This window comes from Epinephelus moara, chromosome 24, assembly GCF_006386435.1.
Source record: "Epinephelus moara isolate mb chromosome 24, YSFRI_EMoa_1.0, whole genome shotgun sequence".
In the NCBI taxonomy this organism is placed as follows: domain Eukaryota; kingdom Metazoa; phylum Chordata; class Actinopteri; order Perciformes; family Serranidae; genus Epinephelus; species Epinephelus moara.
This window is the reverse complement of record NC_065529.1, coordinates 23,176,629-23,193,938: the sequence shown is the minus strand read 5'-3', so window position 1 is coordinate 23,193,938 and position 17,310 is coordinate 23,176,629. Positions and strand designations below refer to the sequence as shown.

The window sequence follows — 17,310 nt, the reverse complement described above, 5'->3', positions numbered from 1 at the left end:
ACAAAGGGCATCAGGAGAAGGTGAATGTCATGTCTAATGGTCATGTATATTGCTTTTCATTTTGTTTTGTTATGTTTTTCCTGAATCAAAATTTGTAGACATTTTATTTAACATGGTTTATCATATGGCTGAGTTCGACCATTTTTAGCCATGCTATCAGGGTGGCTCCATGGATGCCAATGTTGTCGGTCCACCGCTTTGGTCCAGGCTGGAACGTCTCAAAAACTGTTAAATTGATTGCCATGGAATTTTAGAAAGGTACATGCATACCTGTTTTTCTCCTGCACCTTCAGATTGACACTATTTTTTACTGTCAACTATATGTCAACTATATTCTTATGAAGTTTGGTACAGATTTTCATGGTGCCCAGAGGATGAATCTTAACAACAAAGACACACCAAGCCACAGCTCACAGCAATAGTTACATTTTTTTTTTGTGGTCCGGAGGCGTGTTGTGGGTTTCAAGCAGGAAGACATTTTTTGTAACATAAGTCAACGTGTCACAGGAGTCCCAGGACTGGCTGCTGGTATTCTCTGGACGCAATTCGCCGACAAAAGTTAAACTATCTTTAACTAGCTTCAGCTTTCAGTTTGGCCGCACTGTGCTGCAGAATCAAACAGCCATAGCTCACTGAGCTTGAATGGCAGCCACTGGGCATGGCAGCTGCGCTTCACCACTGCTTTGTGTGTTTTTGGCAAAAGATGATCCCCTGACTTTTCCTCTCAGGGCACCAGCAGGTCATAGTTTTCACTTACCTGAGAAATATATTAACTAACTATATTAATTAATCACTTTGATGGCATAACCACATTGTCCAATACTTAAGTTTACCAAATATCTGCAAAACCAATATTTCCATGAGCCTCCCTTGGCAAATGTTAGCATGTTAACACGCAAAACTAACATGGTGAAAATAGTAGACTAATACTTGACACTCAGTAAAGTAAGTTGATGAAGAGGTTTGATGGTGAAAGCAAGATCAACTCAGTGAGATCAATGGGTTGAAATGCAAAAGCCTGACTTTTACATCAGCCTGTCCTGTCAAGTCTGACACCTTAGCTTGTTTGTTCCTGTGTGTGTCTAAGTTTGTGTCTCAGTTCATGTCACACATTTCTCTGTCTGAACCACAGGTGTGTCTGCTCAACATATTTTGAGGCCCGTCCCACCTCATATAGGAGGTGACTTTGTAAATGGAGATGTTCCTCTCCTGTGGGCTGACGACGCCTGCTGCTTGACCTGATTCAGCTCCATTAAAGAGGCCAACAGGCTATTAACCCCCGCGTCAATAGCTCACAGGTTCAGCCGCGCTTACAAACCCATTTCAGGAGCAGTCATAAACACTGGCCTTATTATAGTATCTCCAGGCCAAAGCAGACTGCCCCGGTCGACCCCATAACAAAAGAGTCCTAAAGTCAGCATTTACCTGGGTGGAACAAGGGCAGGGACGCACAGCAAACGGACTTGCGATGAGGTGTAAACCAATGAACTGTTCTTGCATGTAATATTTCAGGGTCTGGTTATTTTGGAAAGGCTGAAAATAATTCTCTTTCAGTTCGGGATAAAAGTGGTTATAGGCTGGTGGATTTGTGCATCTTAATGGATGATAAAGAGCGGTGACTGGATCACACAGTTTGCCACATCAGTTCATCCAAATCACATTCTCATGTTCCTCCTTGGAGAGAGTTTTATTCATAAGCTCAAAGCTTAATCAACAATATGCAAGGAGGCGTTGAAAAGGATAAAATTAATTAACTGACTTTTAGTATTGCATTTGTCTCTCAGCGTGAATACTGTGGGATTACAGATGGAGTTTTGAATTCATTGGTTTGCAAAGTAATGTCAATGGAAAAAGTATCACAACCTTCTTATTCATCTTGCTATAGGGGTTTCACCTCAATAAAGATTTCCATATCCATCTGATTCGTGTGAGTAATGTGGGCTGGGGGAGGTTTCATCGGCCTCCAACCATCATTAAAACTGAGCCCCTCTGTGAGCGTAAACAAGCAATGAATTTTATCATAAAAGTACGAGAGAAACACCCTGCTGAGAAGCGCCGTCAGAGCAGTCAAATCCCATCTCAGAATCAGACAAAATTACCCGTAGCAATGTATAGATAAACAGTCATGGCATGTGCGTGTCTGCACACACACACAAATAAACTTGCTTTGAGTATGGTTTATTATATAATGTCACTCCGGGGTGACAGCAAAAATGACAACAACAAATGTTACAAATTAATAACAGTCCCCTTTAATAAATGTCATGGAAGAAAGCAGTGATGTTACTTCTCTTCTCTTCTCTTCTCTCTTCTCTTCTCTTCTCTTCTCTTCTCTTCTCTTCTCTTCTCTTCTCTTCTCTTCCCTCTGGCAGGCTCAGGGTGTTTGCCCAAGACCCTCAGGTGCAGTGACTGAGACGTCGCTAGGCAACCGCACCATCCCTGTTGTTGCTCTGCCTCTGGCACTCAAGTGGGAGCTTATGTGGACTTAACTCTGAAAGAGCAGTAGTGTTGAGGAGTGGAAGGAGGATTACTAGGAAAAATATTGGATTGGGCCGAGGCACAAGGGGCGAGGCCTTACCTGAGTCACCAGCACCACTAGACAGACGCCACGACTGAAAGCCTGGCTTTTATCGAGCTCTTCTCACAGCAGCATAATGCTGTGATATTATTGACAATCCAGACTGTTTCCCTCTCTCTTTTACTCCAACTGTTTTGCTAAATGGTAGTGCCGGATAGGTTGGACTAGGAGTCTGTGTTAAGCGTGTCCAGCAGAGCGAAACATGAACATGTGAACACTAAACTCGACCAAATGTAACAAGGTTTTAGAAGAATCTGCTGTTTCAGTTCATGTTAGCTGCAGATGAATCCTGTAATGTGGTGAAATTGCCACCTAGTGGCTCCCAGATGTACTTTCATTATGGAAAATGAAATTGTAGCTCATCACCACTGATGGTTCCAAATATACACTTATTGTTCCTCTTTGGTCAACGCAGATACGAAAGCTGCTCCCAATCATTGTAACATCAGGCAACTGTCCCAGTGGCAGAATGGCCTAATTATTTCCAGCCCATGGTTGTGGTGAATGTTCGCAGCTGATGTTGCAGCTGTTGCCAGTGCACCCGTGTGTTGGGCTGATAATGGAGACGGACTCAAACAAGACAGCCCAACAAAGAGCAGCACAGACTGGTAGCAGACTGTGTGTGAGTGTGATTTTATTCTAGGCTGAGAGCTGTGTGTTCTGCTCATGGGAGTTGTGCTCAGTAGATACCCAGGGGACACACACAGTGTGTACTACATGTGGCTTTACAGATGTTAGAGGATTAAGTGGAATTATCTGTGAACAGGTAGAGTAAGAAGGAATTAAAGGCATTCAACTCATTCATGTACAAAGCCCCAATATCCTCAGTTCCACATGCAGCACTCAGCCAGATGTAATCATAATGCAATGCTGCCCTCTAGTGCGATGCAATATAACACCAAGACAATACTAAACCAAAGCAGTTACTGTAAAATCATTATTTATTCAAACTTTTTTTTAATAGAGAAAATGTGTTTTTCTTTATGCTGTATGGGTAAATTCTCAATTCTATACAAAACCATGTGTAAAACTTTAGGTGTAACATTTACAAATATACAGGAAGAAACTCCACTTTCTTAAGTCGGAGGACACTGTCAGTCACTATTGAAAGAGTAAAAATGCGTGTTGGTGGGCAGCTACAAAAATAGAAATCACTTTCAGGTAGATGTATGTTTGGTATAGCAATACGGGTTAAAAGCCTTCGGAAGCCTATTTAAGTTTTAGAAATCAACAAATGTCAAACTAATTTTAAAAAGAACAATTTAAAAGATTAAAAAACAACAACAACAACAACAAAAGAAACCTCTCTTCACACACTGAAATCTACACACCCAAAACTGATTTTAAACATATCCTATGCAGGTAAATGCTTGTTGTTTTGAATTTAAGCTACATGAAACCACTGAGGTGTCACATGAAATTAAATAAATAACTAAACATTAATTTAAGCTTGCGTTTAGTAAATAAATATGCAGAAAAAAAAAAGAATCAAGTAATGGAGATGACAGATACAGAGCGAACTACTGCTTCATGAGTTACAGCAGGGTTAATTGCTTCGGGATGGCTATATGGCTTATTCATAGTTAGGAAGGCAACTCAGTAGGTTACACAGTTTGGAGTTCAAACTAATTCAGTTAAATCAAAAATAAAATTCTTCAATAAAATTAGTTGGTGGTCTATTAAATCAAATGCGCTGATTTCCATTGCTTTAATGCCTAATGCATATACAAATAATCTGAAAATAAACTGTACTGTGTGACAGTGCATAATTGTACAATAAGTCATTAGTTCAAACATAAACCTTTCCTCAGAACACATGTAATCAGTTTTTGCACTTTCTTGAAAAGTTGTACAGGGTAGATAGTCGCATTAGTCCATGACTGCTATGAAACAAAATAGGCATTATTTGAGGAGAGAGGTAGAGAGGCCATCCAATATGGCTACTACTGTACTCAGCTTATCAGGTATATCTGAAAAGCCTTGAAATGTGCCAAGTCGCTGCGCTCCTCCTCTTCATTTATGAGAGTCTCTTATGCTCTCCGTGCGGTGGGAGCCGTTGGTCTCTCCACATACGTTTCCCTCCTCTCCTCTCTGACATCAAGCCTATTTGAGAAAGCCCTTGTAGAGGAAATGGGAGTGACTGGTAGATCTCTCGTTCTCCAAACAGAAGAGCAGGTCCCTGAGATTGACGCGTGTGATGCGCTGCCGTGTCGGTCTGGAGCCCGATGAGCCAGCCCCACCAGACAGAGAGGAACCTGTTCCTGATCCCTGCAAGACGGGAGGGACAGAGAGAGGTTTAGAGGGGGGGCTTGTGGTATCTGTAATTTGTGTAGTCTGATGAGAAGACCCAAAGAATAATTTGCATGCACCTTTACTCACATATCTTTCATATTTTCACATTAAAATTAATAATGTTGACCAATAAGGAGCAGCAGAGTGGCTGAGTGTGCGCACTGTTTGAAGGCACCATCTGGCTGGGGCCCTCCCGTGCAGAGTTTGCATGTTCTCCTGCATGGGTTGCTACAGATTCCCCCCACCCTCCAAAGACATGCAGTTTAGGTCAGTGATTCCCAACCAGGAGCACTTGAACCCCAGGGCTCTACTTGTGCAGCTGCTAGGGGAGTTCCCAGCTGGCAATGGATGTCAGTAAGATGTTAAATTTTGGTTGGCATGAAAATCGTTTTGACAATTTTTTAAATGTCTAATGATTTTAGAATCTCAGGGTGTGTGGGCGTTAACATGGGGTTTTGTTCTCCATATGTTACAACTATCCATCCATCCTTCTATTCATTTTCTAACCCCTTATCCTCTTGAGGGTCGCAGGGGGGCTGGAGCCTATCCCAGCTGACATTGGGCAAGAGGCGGCATACACCCTGGACAGGTCACCAGACTATCACAGGGCTGACACATAGAGACAGACAACCATTCACACTCACATTCACACCTACGGACAATTTAGAGTCACCAATTAACCTGCATGTCTTTGGACTGTGGGAGGAAGCCGGAGTACCTGGAGAAAACCCCACACTGACATGGGGAGAACATGCAAACTCAGCACAGAAGGTCTCCCACACCTGGGATTGAACCAGGAACCCTCTTGCTGTGAGGCGACAGTGCTTTTGTTCTATTTTATTGCCTGTTTTATTGTTTATATTGTATTCTAATTTACATATCCTGATCATCTTTTTATACTTCTTCTGTGTGGAGTGTGGAGGAGGCTACAACCACATTTCATTATGCAATCCTGTATTGTGCAATGACAATAATCAGTCAGCATACTCGCCAGCCTCCAGAAATCATAGCCTAAATGATGCTGATCAATCACCATGAGTTCACTTAAAAAGTACGCAAACTTGAAAACATCCTTCAGTCAGCTAAGTTAAGTGTTGTGACACCAACAATAGCTTCATTTTACAACATGCTTTTTCAAACAGTGGTTAAGGTATTAATGCCAGCTGGGCAAATTAAACATTAAACGTACATCAAACGTGTCATTTTGATTATTTAGTTTACACACTTTCTTCCACATATCAACCGGTGTGTTGGTGACTGACACATTAAAAACTTTTCACACAGCTCCACTGAAAATTGTCAATCACTTAAAAAGTTCTCGCTCTGCTTTTAACTCCCTCAGGGATGTTCTTTCATGCCCAAGTGCAGCCCAGGTTTACCAGCGCCACAAGTGCAAACTACTGAAAGTGTGATGGCACCTGTTTGGCAGGGCGCACCCGACTAAGATCTGGCCAGACTGCTGGGTTCACAAACCCGCAGTGTCCTCGTGCGCACAGAGAAGCAACTAACCATTGACTTGTGGAGGTAAAGAGATAAAAACAAACGCTCTGTATGGAGAAACTACTGGTAGCTGCTGATTGTGAGGACTGACTGGATGGATATCTAACAAAATGCATGATTAACAACTTGTTGGATAAAACACCACAAAGTGAGAGTGGTAATCAGTCCGTATTGTTTCTAAACATTTATAGGCACGTGCAGTTTGGCCTAATATTATTAGTTAGAAATTTGTTTTTCTCTCTGTGAGAAAATGGACACCTGGCGTGCAACATGTGACAAGTGTTAATTACATGAATCTTAGAGTCAGTGTGTTGAGAGTTGGCAGCCCTGCAGCTAGAAACGGGGACATTTCAGGGGACAGCTCCAGCCGGGGACAAGCCACCAAAACAGGGACTGTCCTGGAAAACAGGGATGTCTAATCACCCTGTGTTTGGAAGATGTTGGATTTTGGTAACTTAACAACACAACATAAAACCAACAAAATATTGAAACAAAAAAAAATAAATGAATGGCTGAAATGGTTAGCTAAAAGTAATGAATGAATGGCTGAAATAGTAAGCTAAAAGTAATGAATGAATGGCTGAAATAGTTAGCTAAAAGTAATGAATGAATGGCTGAAATAGTTAGCTAAAAGTAATGAATGAATGGCTGAAATAAGCTAAAAGTAATAAATGAATGGCTGAAATAGTAAGTTAAAAGTAATGAATGAATGGCTGAAATAGTTAGCTAAAAGTAATGAATGAATGGCTGAAATAGTAAGCTAAAAGTAATGAATGAATGGCTGAAATAGTAAGCTAAAAGTAATGAATGAATGGCTGAAATAATAAGTTAAAAGTAATGAATGAATGGCTGAAATAGTAAGCTAAAAGTAATGAATGAATGGCTGAAATAGTTAGCTAAAAGTAATGAATGAATGGCTGAAATGGTTAGCTAAAAGTAATGAATGAATGGCTGAAATAGCTAAAAGTAATGAATGAATGGCTGAAATAGCTAAAAGTAATGAATGAATGGCTGAAATAGCAAAGAGTAATGGATCAGTGGTGAAAAATAGCTTGGACAAATGGATGAAATAGCAACGTAATGGATAAATGATAGAAATAAAGAACTAAAAGTTATGGATGAGTAAATGGCTGATATTGTTAGCTAAGAGCTATAGATACTTGGCTAAGATAAAATTAATGGAATAATGGCTGAAACAAAAAGCTAAAAGTCATGGATAAATGGTTAAAAAAACAGAAAAGATGTTGCTCATTGTTTCCTGAACATTTGTTTTTCATATGCCAATTCCTGTCAGCGACAATTAAAGAACACAGGGCCATTTATCTGAGCAAATGGTTGGATGCTCATTTCACAGAGCAGGCGCTGCTCTTGTGGAGCTCCCCAGGGAATCCAAACAACAGCGCAAGATTCAACGTGGAGAGAAAGAAACCCCTAAACACTTAACAGAGCAGAACCTGACACATGTAGAGATAAATAAAACAATGTTCACCAAGGCGATCAAAATCTAGAACAGACAGAGATTTGTGGTCAAAGGAGAAATCAATTAACGAAACCAGTAAACAGTGATATGTAGCAGGTAGGACTGAGCATAACCAGCAGCTGCAGCACGGTGAGTAAAGGTTTGTCATATTATGAAGGCTGTCTCGTTGTATTAAATGAATGTGACTGGTAACTTGTTTAAATGTGATCTGTAATTACAAGAGTCAGCCGACAATGTGCGTGAGTTCATGAGCCAGAACTAACAGGCAGCTTCATTATATTATTTTCTCCAGGTATGTGAAGAGCACAGACGACTGACAGCAGCTTTCTGTCAGGGTGGTGCAGGCTGTCAGTGAAAGCTCGTCACTAAATTAACTTTGTCTGGTGGATACAGTCACTGGAGTAAAGACCTGACTGCTAGCACTAACATTAGCTTTTCCTGTAATCAGTGTTTTACACTGACAAAGAAAGCAGCATTTTAACTGTACCCTGAAGTTAACATTGCTGTCACTGGCATTTTAACTTTGGTGTTTTGTTTGAATTTAAGATTTTTTTTTTGGCTTTTTGTCTTTGTTGGATGATTTGTCTCTGTATGTGGCCCATGAACTAAAATGAGTTTGACACCCCTGATTTATGGTGTCTTTGTGACAGGCTTAGCTGGACCAGGATAAACACTATATGGGAAATGTACTGTGATTGGTGTTACCTCAGCTGCAGCAGAGGAGGATGGAGAGTCCAGAATCTTCCTCTTCTTCCTGGGGCCGATGGCTGCCAGAGCCGTCAGGTTGGCCTCCCTCTGTCTCATCTGAGCCAGCTCCTGCTGCTGCATCTGGACAACGCACACATTCCAACATGAAAATCAAGCACACAGGGAGTGCTTAAACATACAGAGACAGACACGAGTTGACCGCCCTCCTTCTCCAATCCTACCTCTTTTGCCTTCTGTTTCAGACGCAACTGCTCTGGGTCCTCTTGCCGGGCTCGAGACTGAAAGGCCAAAAAGCAAGACACATTAATAACTGATGCTGGCAGGAGAAAGACCAAAGCCCAGGGTGTGTCGGACTAGAGATGCAGTGTAATTTGGCTGTGTTTGCGCATTCTGCATGAATATCTGCCATAGAAAAGTTTCTGAGTTTGAAAAGCGCATGCTACATCAACTACTTGTTTGTTTAAGCCCCTGAATGGCCCTTATCCATCAACTTTAACATTTAGAGCTACATCATTTTATATTGCACTATAATTAAATAAAAAACACTTACATATGAATGTGTAATGTCACATACCATACATATCATCGCCAGTGCCATTTGATATATCACAAAGTACATTTGTTAGAAACTGTTCCAGTTACATCCTAACAGGCATCCCGAGGTTGAGTCAAAATCAATCGCAAACGACCTTTTGTCAAACTTTCTAGAATATTAATGTGCCTCTGGAGAAGACAATATCTGCGGGATACTATAACACTAAATGAAGCCCAAACAAACCAGCATTTGTTACACACCTGCTTTTATTAATAGACGGGCTGATTTCATCTAAACATAAAAAACTGCTGTCACAGTATGGCCTTGAAATAATGAAACTGGATGTTTGAAACTGCTGAAAGTCCGTTTAAATCTAGAGGATCTTCGATGGCATGCCTGCTGAATGTAATAAGCCGCGGCAAGAATGCATGTTTTGATGGTTACATAAGATGTTGTTTCAATCTCACAAAGAGTATTTCATCTAGGTATTTATTACAGAATGCATTTATCAGTGAAAACACCAAAACCTCTGTCTATTAAAAGGCAATTTATTTATGCTCTATTTAACAGCATGTATCTGAATCCACGGACACTACTTACCACAAAGTTATTCCATTACCTTTAACTACAATAATCACTTGTGTAAATGAATTTCATCGATAACCTATGGACATATTATTGTGGAGTCTGTCAGTGATGCTGTACCTTAGCTGCCTTTAGGAGGATCTCTCTCTCCTGTTCCTCCTTGCGTTGTTTCTCTAGCTGGTCCAGCTGCTCAAAGAACTTGAGCTGAGCACGAACATCACTGCTCTGCTCATAATTGTCATCCTCGTGCTAAGACACAACAGTATCACAATGTAATCCCAGAAAAAAAGGAAAGGATTACAGAGAAATTAGTGCATACTGTATATGAAATCAAAATGGCGTAAGATGTATCTGACATTTACACTAGTATGAGTCTCTCTATAATGAAGCTGCAAACAAACCTTGAAATTGGTGTTTCTCTGCTGGGCCACTTGGGAAACCTTCTCCAGCAGGTTCTGGAGCCGCTGCTGAGTAGCGTGGGAGACAAAGTTCACCACCTCTGCACCCAGGTCTGTCACACCGTGCCTCCTACCTGAAAAAAAGAAAGAAAAAAAAGAACGTTGGGGCTTTAGGGGGCAGATGGATGGATGCTGTATTGTCAGCAACGTTGTAAGTGTCTCACCTATCTCCTGCATTCTCCTCTGTAGAACAGCACAGGAGAGAAAAGCCTCGTCCTTGCAGGAATGTGTCACCGCTCCCACTAGTCCAGAGTTGGTTGCTAGGATATTAGCGCTTTCCTCGGATAGGTTCACTCCAGCCATGGAGGCCACATCGTTGATGTCGTCATCATCTCTGTAGACAGAGGTGTGGCAAGAATAGCACTGAAACTCTGCTAAATCACTATGAACTGCCACTTATTTCTCCAGCCACATAACATTTTTAAAATATAAATGGTATGAACACAAGGTTTTTTTGCTGGGGGCAGTGAAAATGTACCAAAATTAAATGCTCCACCTCCAGGTGATGCTAATGCTGAAACCTGTGTGATTAAAACTGATTTGAATTCTGTCATCGTTCTTACTTGAAAGTACCACCAGCCTCTTTCAGCTTGTTCTTCTGAGCCAGAGTCAGGGCTGCAGCAGAGACTTGTTTAGAAACCACTGGCACCTCCGGCCTCACAGGAACTGGCAGAGACACACAAAATCACAATAAATACTACAGGTCACCCACATAAAGATGCGCATGCACAGACAGTGGTGTTTATACACTGACATCCTTACCTGGTTGCAGCTCTTTCAGCTGGACCTGCTGCTGTCCCAGCATGATGCGACCAGGGGCCTGATTCCTGAGAGTCACCATGGGGGTCGTCGGTAAGGCTACCTGAGGTCTCAGCATCGCTCTCTGCTGCTGAGGCTGGATAACCTTAAAGGGTGAAGTTCCAAATGCAGATCATTATTACCACGGTGACATGTATGCTTCAATGTGCAATTTGAGGGAAAGGAAATGTTTGAGATGCATCATATTTTATATAAATGGCTCTCAAAGTTATAGATTTTAGTTGAGCTGACATCTGAGAATGCATTAGCCAGTTTACCAGTGAGGGGGTCTGTCCTGGTTTGCTAATGCCTGGCTGGAGCTGGGGCCTGCAGACTGGGGCAGTGAGGCGGGGCGCTGGGCTGCCCAGGACCACTGTGGTGGGGATGGGTGAGGTGGAGGGGACTGGACCTGAGGATGTCTGGGAGAGCTGACTCTGCTGGATGAAGGCTGCTGAGTCTGGAGTGAGCTGCCTCAAGGCTGGGAGGCTTCTCTACAGGCGATAAACAGGCAATATATATTACAGAAATGCACTCAAAGATGACATTCATTTGGCGATGGTTTCCTATGGTCTGAGAAAATATATCAGTGACAATAACAAGAGAATGTCATCTTTTTTACCTTGAGGAAAGGCACAAGGTAAGGTTGGGGTGAAGAGTTGAGCTCTTTGTACAATCTGCTGGTGAATTCCTCAGCTTCCAGTCTGCCCTCCTAGTACAATATACAGGCATAAAGAGCTCAGAGTGAGAGCTGTCACATTAGCAGGTACAGATGATGCTTCTCTTTGCTGAAGGTTTTCTACTCTTAAAGGTGCAGAGTGTAAGATTTAGGGGGGTTTAGTGGTATCTGGCAGTGAGGACTGCAGACTAAAACTAGCTGCAACTTCTCCTCATTAGAATTTCTTATTGTTCATTGTTTTTACCGTGAGCCAAATTATCTGCAGAGGTCTCTTCCTCTACAAAACAAACTGACCAGCTGATTAAAACCAGTAAGAACACTGACTAGAGCAGTTTCACATTACAAGGCTGTGTTTCTCCAATGCTGCTCAGCATCTTGACAGGCACCTGCTAACATGTGCTTACTTTTTTCCTCTAATAATTTTAGATTCAAAAGTTTGGGAGTTATCTGCAGAGATCTTTTCCTCACCAAAACAAATGGACCTTGTTATTTAAACTGGTAAGGACACTGAATAAAGTAGTTTCACGTTATATATCAGTGTCTCTTCAACACTGTTGTTGCAGAGGGGATGCTAACTATATTGGCCACAAATCTAGAGCCAGTGTTTGGTTTGTCCGTTCAGGGTTACTGCAGAAACATGATGGTGCAACATGGTGGGCACTATAGATGAGGACCCGCTCCCTATGTAGACATAAACAGCTCATTCTAAGGTGATGAAAGCACAACCACTGTTATTTTTCAGTGAGTATATACTGAAGAAAACACACTTATTATATCCCGTTTCTGCAAATATATCCCCCTAAATCCTTCGCACTGGACCTTTAAAAGGACAGTTGGATTTTTTTTTTTTTACTTTTAAATAAATGACTATATTCTAGAGTTTTCATTTGTCCATATCCTTGTCAAATGACAAACAAAATATGGCAGTAGAGAGGTTTCTGTGTGTCTCCTGTATGTACAGCTCACTCACCAGCAGGTCCTTGACCAGCTCTCTCACACTGGCTGCAGTCTCTGTTGATTGCTTCCCAGTGGATGCCAGCTTGATCAATGTGGACAGGAAGTTCTTACATTTCTTCACATTCTCCATCGTCTCCTGCAAAAAACAAAACATTCAGATTATGAACAAATTAAAGTCTCACTTGTGGATAACCACGTTATACATCGCAGCATGCTTTTCCTTCCTTTATTATACTGTAATTGTCTTTAGCACATGCAGACACCCAGCTCTATCTGATCCCTTGAGCTTAATACAACTCACTTTGCTCACTGTTACTGAGGCAACCGTGGTCCCAGCTGTTTGGCTGACAGTCCTGGGGGTAATTCCTGGTACTGCAGCCCCAACTGAGCCCTGGGAAGACAGACATCACCATCATAACATGCTGTTTAGGTTGATCAAATGTTTCAGAACCCACTTTTCAAGTCATCAAAACAGAGTGTGGGTTTTAGAGTTGCTTCAAAGTTTATCAAGGGCATCAAACTTCAGGTTCATAAAGGAAACAGGTGCGCTTCTGCTGCGCTAGATTTCAGTTGGATGCTCTTCCTCAAAAGAAAATAACTACAATGTATTGGTTTTACGACATCAGGAAAGAAGAAAGCACTCCCGTGGCACAATCATTTTGTGGTTGTTTTATTTGTAACTGGCAAATCTGCTGACGTGTAACACACATAAAACTCCTCATAAATAAGTATAATTCCTTCAAGTCTAGTCAACTCTACTATAGTAAATCCAGGAAACAAGGTTCAGGATTACCAATAAACCCAGACGATGGGGACATGTGTTCACACTATAAAACATCACATCTTCTAGAGAATTAGAGTCTGCATCATTTTCATGGAGGAAAAATACACTCATAAGATCCCTCTAGTGTCACATCCACACACAAGCCGGTAACATTATGGTGCACTATAACACAATATCAAACGCTGAATGAGGCATTTTGTACCATCCTCAGTTTGCAGCTTGCGCAAGTAATGGACACAAAACAATGTGCAACAAGCAGAATGAACATATGAAGAAATTATTTGACACCAACAGACGGGGTTACCTGAAGGATGGGAGGTCTGTGAAGAGTGGTGGTCGCTGTGAGTGACGTTGGAGCTGGACAGCCTTGACGGATGATGGTGCTGGGCGTCACTTGTCTGCTGATGATGGTGTTTCCAGGAGCCTGAGACAAGGCACAAAGCATGACACGATGTGCAACACCCAGTTTTATAAAACTAGAAAACATTTACTGATTACATCTAAATACACCAAGGAAAAGCTGTATGTATGTATTTATAATTTATCACTAGTGGAGACTAATAATACAACAAATTAATGTACTAGCACACTACTTTCCATACACCTACACACAACCTACAAATTGACTAATATTGTGCTCAACAGGTGTTTCCCTGAGCTGTATGCAGGGAGCTGAACATGGGCTTTAATACCAACCTTGACACTAAAGTGAGACATATATGTATATATGTATATATAAAGCTCTTCTTAGGCAGAATGTGTGATCTTACCTGGCCAGGAGGCACGCTTGTTGGTGCAGCAGCCCGAGGCGCCATGCCTCCCTGTGCCTGGGCCTGCATCTGGGCCAGAGCCTGCTGAGGAATCATCAACAGCTGTCCACTCTCACTGCGAACAAGCACCATCCCTGAACCATACATCATAACAGTTTAGTGTTATTTAGGGAATCTGGTGCACTGCTCAAAGTGGGTCTATGAGGACAATACTCAATAAGAATAATCATTCAGGGTATATTTTTACTATCACTGATGAGTAAAAAGTTCTGGGTTCACTCACCGGGGGGAAGCTGGATGTTATGTAGGCCTATACTGGGCTGTCCTGGAGAGGTCTGTGGGAGCCTTGGGGCCAGCATCTGAGGCGTCAGGGCTCGGATCCCGCCTGGACCGCCAGCTACCGTCGACGGAATCCGGGGAGCGCTGACGGCGCCAGGAGTGACAGCCGGCTGCGGTGCTGACTGTATTATTGTTGTGGGTGGCTCTGCCTTGATTATGTGCGACCCTGCGCTGACAGACACCGAGTTGGACGGCTGGCTGTTGTTTACAAGCGGGGTTTGTATGCCGATACCTGTGTGACCTGTTGTATTGGCAACCACTGCATGGCTCGCATTATTGTTCCCATTCAAAGTTGCACCCGACCCCGCGGTTTGCATAGGCGGCCTGACGAGTGTCACAGTGGGTCCTGCTGCCTGGCTCACTGACGGAGCTGAAGCGACAACACTCTGTGAGTTCATGAGAGGCGTCTGAATTACACTGTTAGACGAGGGGTGCATTATTGCACTCGCCAGCCCTTTAGACATCACTGGTCCACTGTTGACAGCTGTGACAGTTATCGCAGTGCTGCTGCTGTTACCAGTGCCACTTGTCACTGCCGTCCCCCCGAGAGGGGCAGCGCTTCCTGAATTATGAGAGTTCATAGTTTGGCTCCCATTGAAAGTCTGCACCGAGTATGAGCCTACTTTCCCCTGGTGATTGGGGACAGAAGTTGCACCATCACTACCAACAAGTGTTTTGCCAGGGTCGTGTCCCGTGGTTGAGTCCGTGCTGGCCGTCGATGCATCCATAGCTGAACCATGGGGACCTCGCTATGATGAGACCCCCTGCACTTCAACTTGTTTAGAAGGAGCACAAACAATCTTAAATGTGATGGGGCAAGACTCTGTCACGTCTACTGTTTCTCTCTGTCAGCTCCGGCGCTTGCTTTTCGTGTATACTCGGAGAGACAAAGAGGAAAACAACATTAGTAGTTACAGCGTACCTGCTTTGGCAATCGTCTTGACCAAGTCCCAGCTGGACATTAGCTCGCGCTACCCCCTTGTCCCGGAACTATAGCCATGTAATTACCGGCTGCCTCGTGCCTACCCCAGTGGTTGTTGTGACACAAGGACGACAGTTGTGACTCTACAGACTGTACAGGATGACAAACTACCGCTTTATTCACCTCTGTGTGTAAAAACGGCTCATCCAGCGGACCAGACCCGACCGCCATCTTCACACTCCTGCGAGCTTGTGAGAAGTGAGGGACTTACCAACTGACATGCGCGTGCGCACAACAACCAAACGTCTCCGTGCAGGGATTTCGACGAGCTCTGATTGGCTGCTCCACATTCTAAAAGGCGGTACCAATGGCTTCAGCTGTCATTCCAGGGGATGCATGAGACGGAACAACATCGTATCGGAGACGAAATGTCTTCATCAAATGTTACATCGTCGACGGCCTCTTTCTACCAACACCTTAGCTCTTCCGTTTCAGAATTGTACCGTGTGACTTTCGGTAGAAAAATAACGTGGTTTACAACAAGCCAACAAACCGAATTTCAGACTTTACTCACTCTTGATGCGCTGTGCAAGATGGCTGCAGTGTTTTGGCCAACAAGTGAAGTTGCTGTTGTAAAGAGGCGTTTGAGGGCGCCCCACCCTCCTTTTAGAGAGGAAATATTGTACAGTGCTGTCAGCAGTCATGGGACATTTGTCGTTAGAGTCCCACGTGCGCTGACTTTAAGATATAAATGCACAATGCAAAAAGTGTGATTACTTTTGCTTTAATTTAGACTATGTAATAAAATATAGTAAATCAAAATGTTGCCCACTGTATGTAGCTAATATGTTCAAAAGTTTTAAATTTACAGTCCACAGGCGAGGAAGTGAACATGACCTACTAATTTAGATAAAATCATTTTCTGGTGTTTCATATCTAGGCTTTGAGCAATTGGCGCATCCTATTTTTTCTTTTTTTATAAGAGCTGTAGGGAATTTTTCATGTGCCAGTTGTTATACACTTTTAACCAAAATTGAAAAATAGAATAGGAAATAAAATACAAGGTCATAAAGGTCAAAAATAAAAAGTGAAAGCGAAAACTGAAGAAAGAAATTCATTTAACTGGTATTGTGAAACGTCAATATGACAATGCAAACTTGTTAACGTTGTGAAACAGGAACTCGAACAGCTCAGATATTCATTTCAAATTGACATTTCACTATATATATTTGAATAGTAATAGCCTGTATAACATCATAATAAAATAGGCCTAGGTAATTTTCCATTTTCTCTTTAAGATTCACTCCGTACACTGGCACTTAGGGAAGTTAAATGGGACAGATAAACCCAAATTTAGTGCTCATCACTGTGTTGTCATGGCAGCAGCATAAAAGTGAATTTTTCTTACCTACTCCTCATTTTGTTATCATTATCCAGTCCGTCTCTGTGTTTGTATAACTGCAACAGGTTGTCCATCGTCAAGCTTGACAGCCTCCACAGATTTGGGGTGACATCAGCTAAATTGGGCCATCAGGTAAAATGGGCCATTTAAGGTTTGAGCGTCTCAGCTCTTTAAAAGTTAACAGCCAATGAATGCAAATGATTTGAAACTGTTGCTGCAACAGTATTTGACATGTAACAATTGATTTGATTGGTCTATGGTTGCTATGGTGGGTGGGGCAAAGTCTCATATTGAGACTGCTCCAGAGAACTGCATGGTGAGTGCCCTGACATACCAAATGTTAACTGTCAATGATAAGGTTGATAATTCAATAAAAAACAAATGTACATATATAAATAATGATGTATAATACATGTCCTGATGGCCTCCATCAGATATAATGCTAATGTTTTGCTAAATAAAATTATTTTTCATGAAAAAGCATTTTTTGTTAGTGGCCCAATTTACCTTAATGTGTTCAGGTAAA

At 42.3% G+C, this 17,310-nt stretch overlaps 1 protein-coding gene across 2 annotated transcripts; it reads right to left on the bottom strand.

The window, feature by feature from the left end:
• Positions 1–3,501: 3,501 nt before the first annotated feature.
• LOC126386415 (transcription initiation factor TFIID subunit 4-like) lies at positions 3,502–17,084 on the bottom strand. 2 transcript variants are annotated; one of them, XM_050038747.1, is made up of 15 exons: positions 14,405–17,068; positions 14,122–14,255; positions 13,656–13,775; positions 12,869–12,958; positions 12,581–12,703; positions 11,554–11,643; positions 11,213–11,425; positions 10,899–11,040; positions 10,700–10,802; positions 10,301–10,470; positions 10,080–10,210; positions 9,799–9,927; positions 8,780–8,836; positions 8,556–8,678; positions 3,502–4,846 (listed from the first exon to the last, which is right to left on the bottom strand). In XM_050038747.1, the coding sequence occupies exons 1-15, from the start codon at positions 15,186–15,188 to the stop codon at positions 4,682–4,684; spliced, it is 2,574 nt and encodes an 857-aa protein (XP_049894704.1). In that variant the 5' UTR covers positions 15,189–17,068; the 3' UTR covers positions 3,502–4,681. The 2 variants fall into 2 exon arrangements, with proteins under 2 accessions (XP_049894704.1, XP_049894703.1); XM_050038746.1 differs by having other exon boundaries at positions 10,080–10,470; positions 14,405–17,084.
• Positions 17,085–17,310: the final 226 nt, after the last annotated feature.

Coding starts and splice junctions, on each gene's coding strand:
- LOC126386415 (XM_050038746.1), bottom strand. CDS start 15,188: ATGGATGCATCGACGGCCAGCACGGACTCAACCACGGGACACGACCCT. Junction 12,959..13,655: donor ACAGACCTCCCATCCTTCAG/GTAACCCCGTCT, acceptor CTGTCTTCCCAG/GGCTCAGTTGGGGCTGCAGT. Junction 9,928..10,079: donor AGAGAAACACCAATTTCAAG/GTTTGTTTGCAG, acceptor GTTGTGTCTTAG/CACGAGGATGACAATTATGA.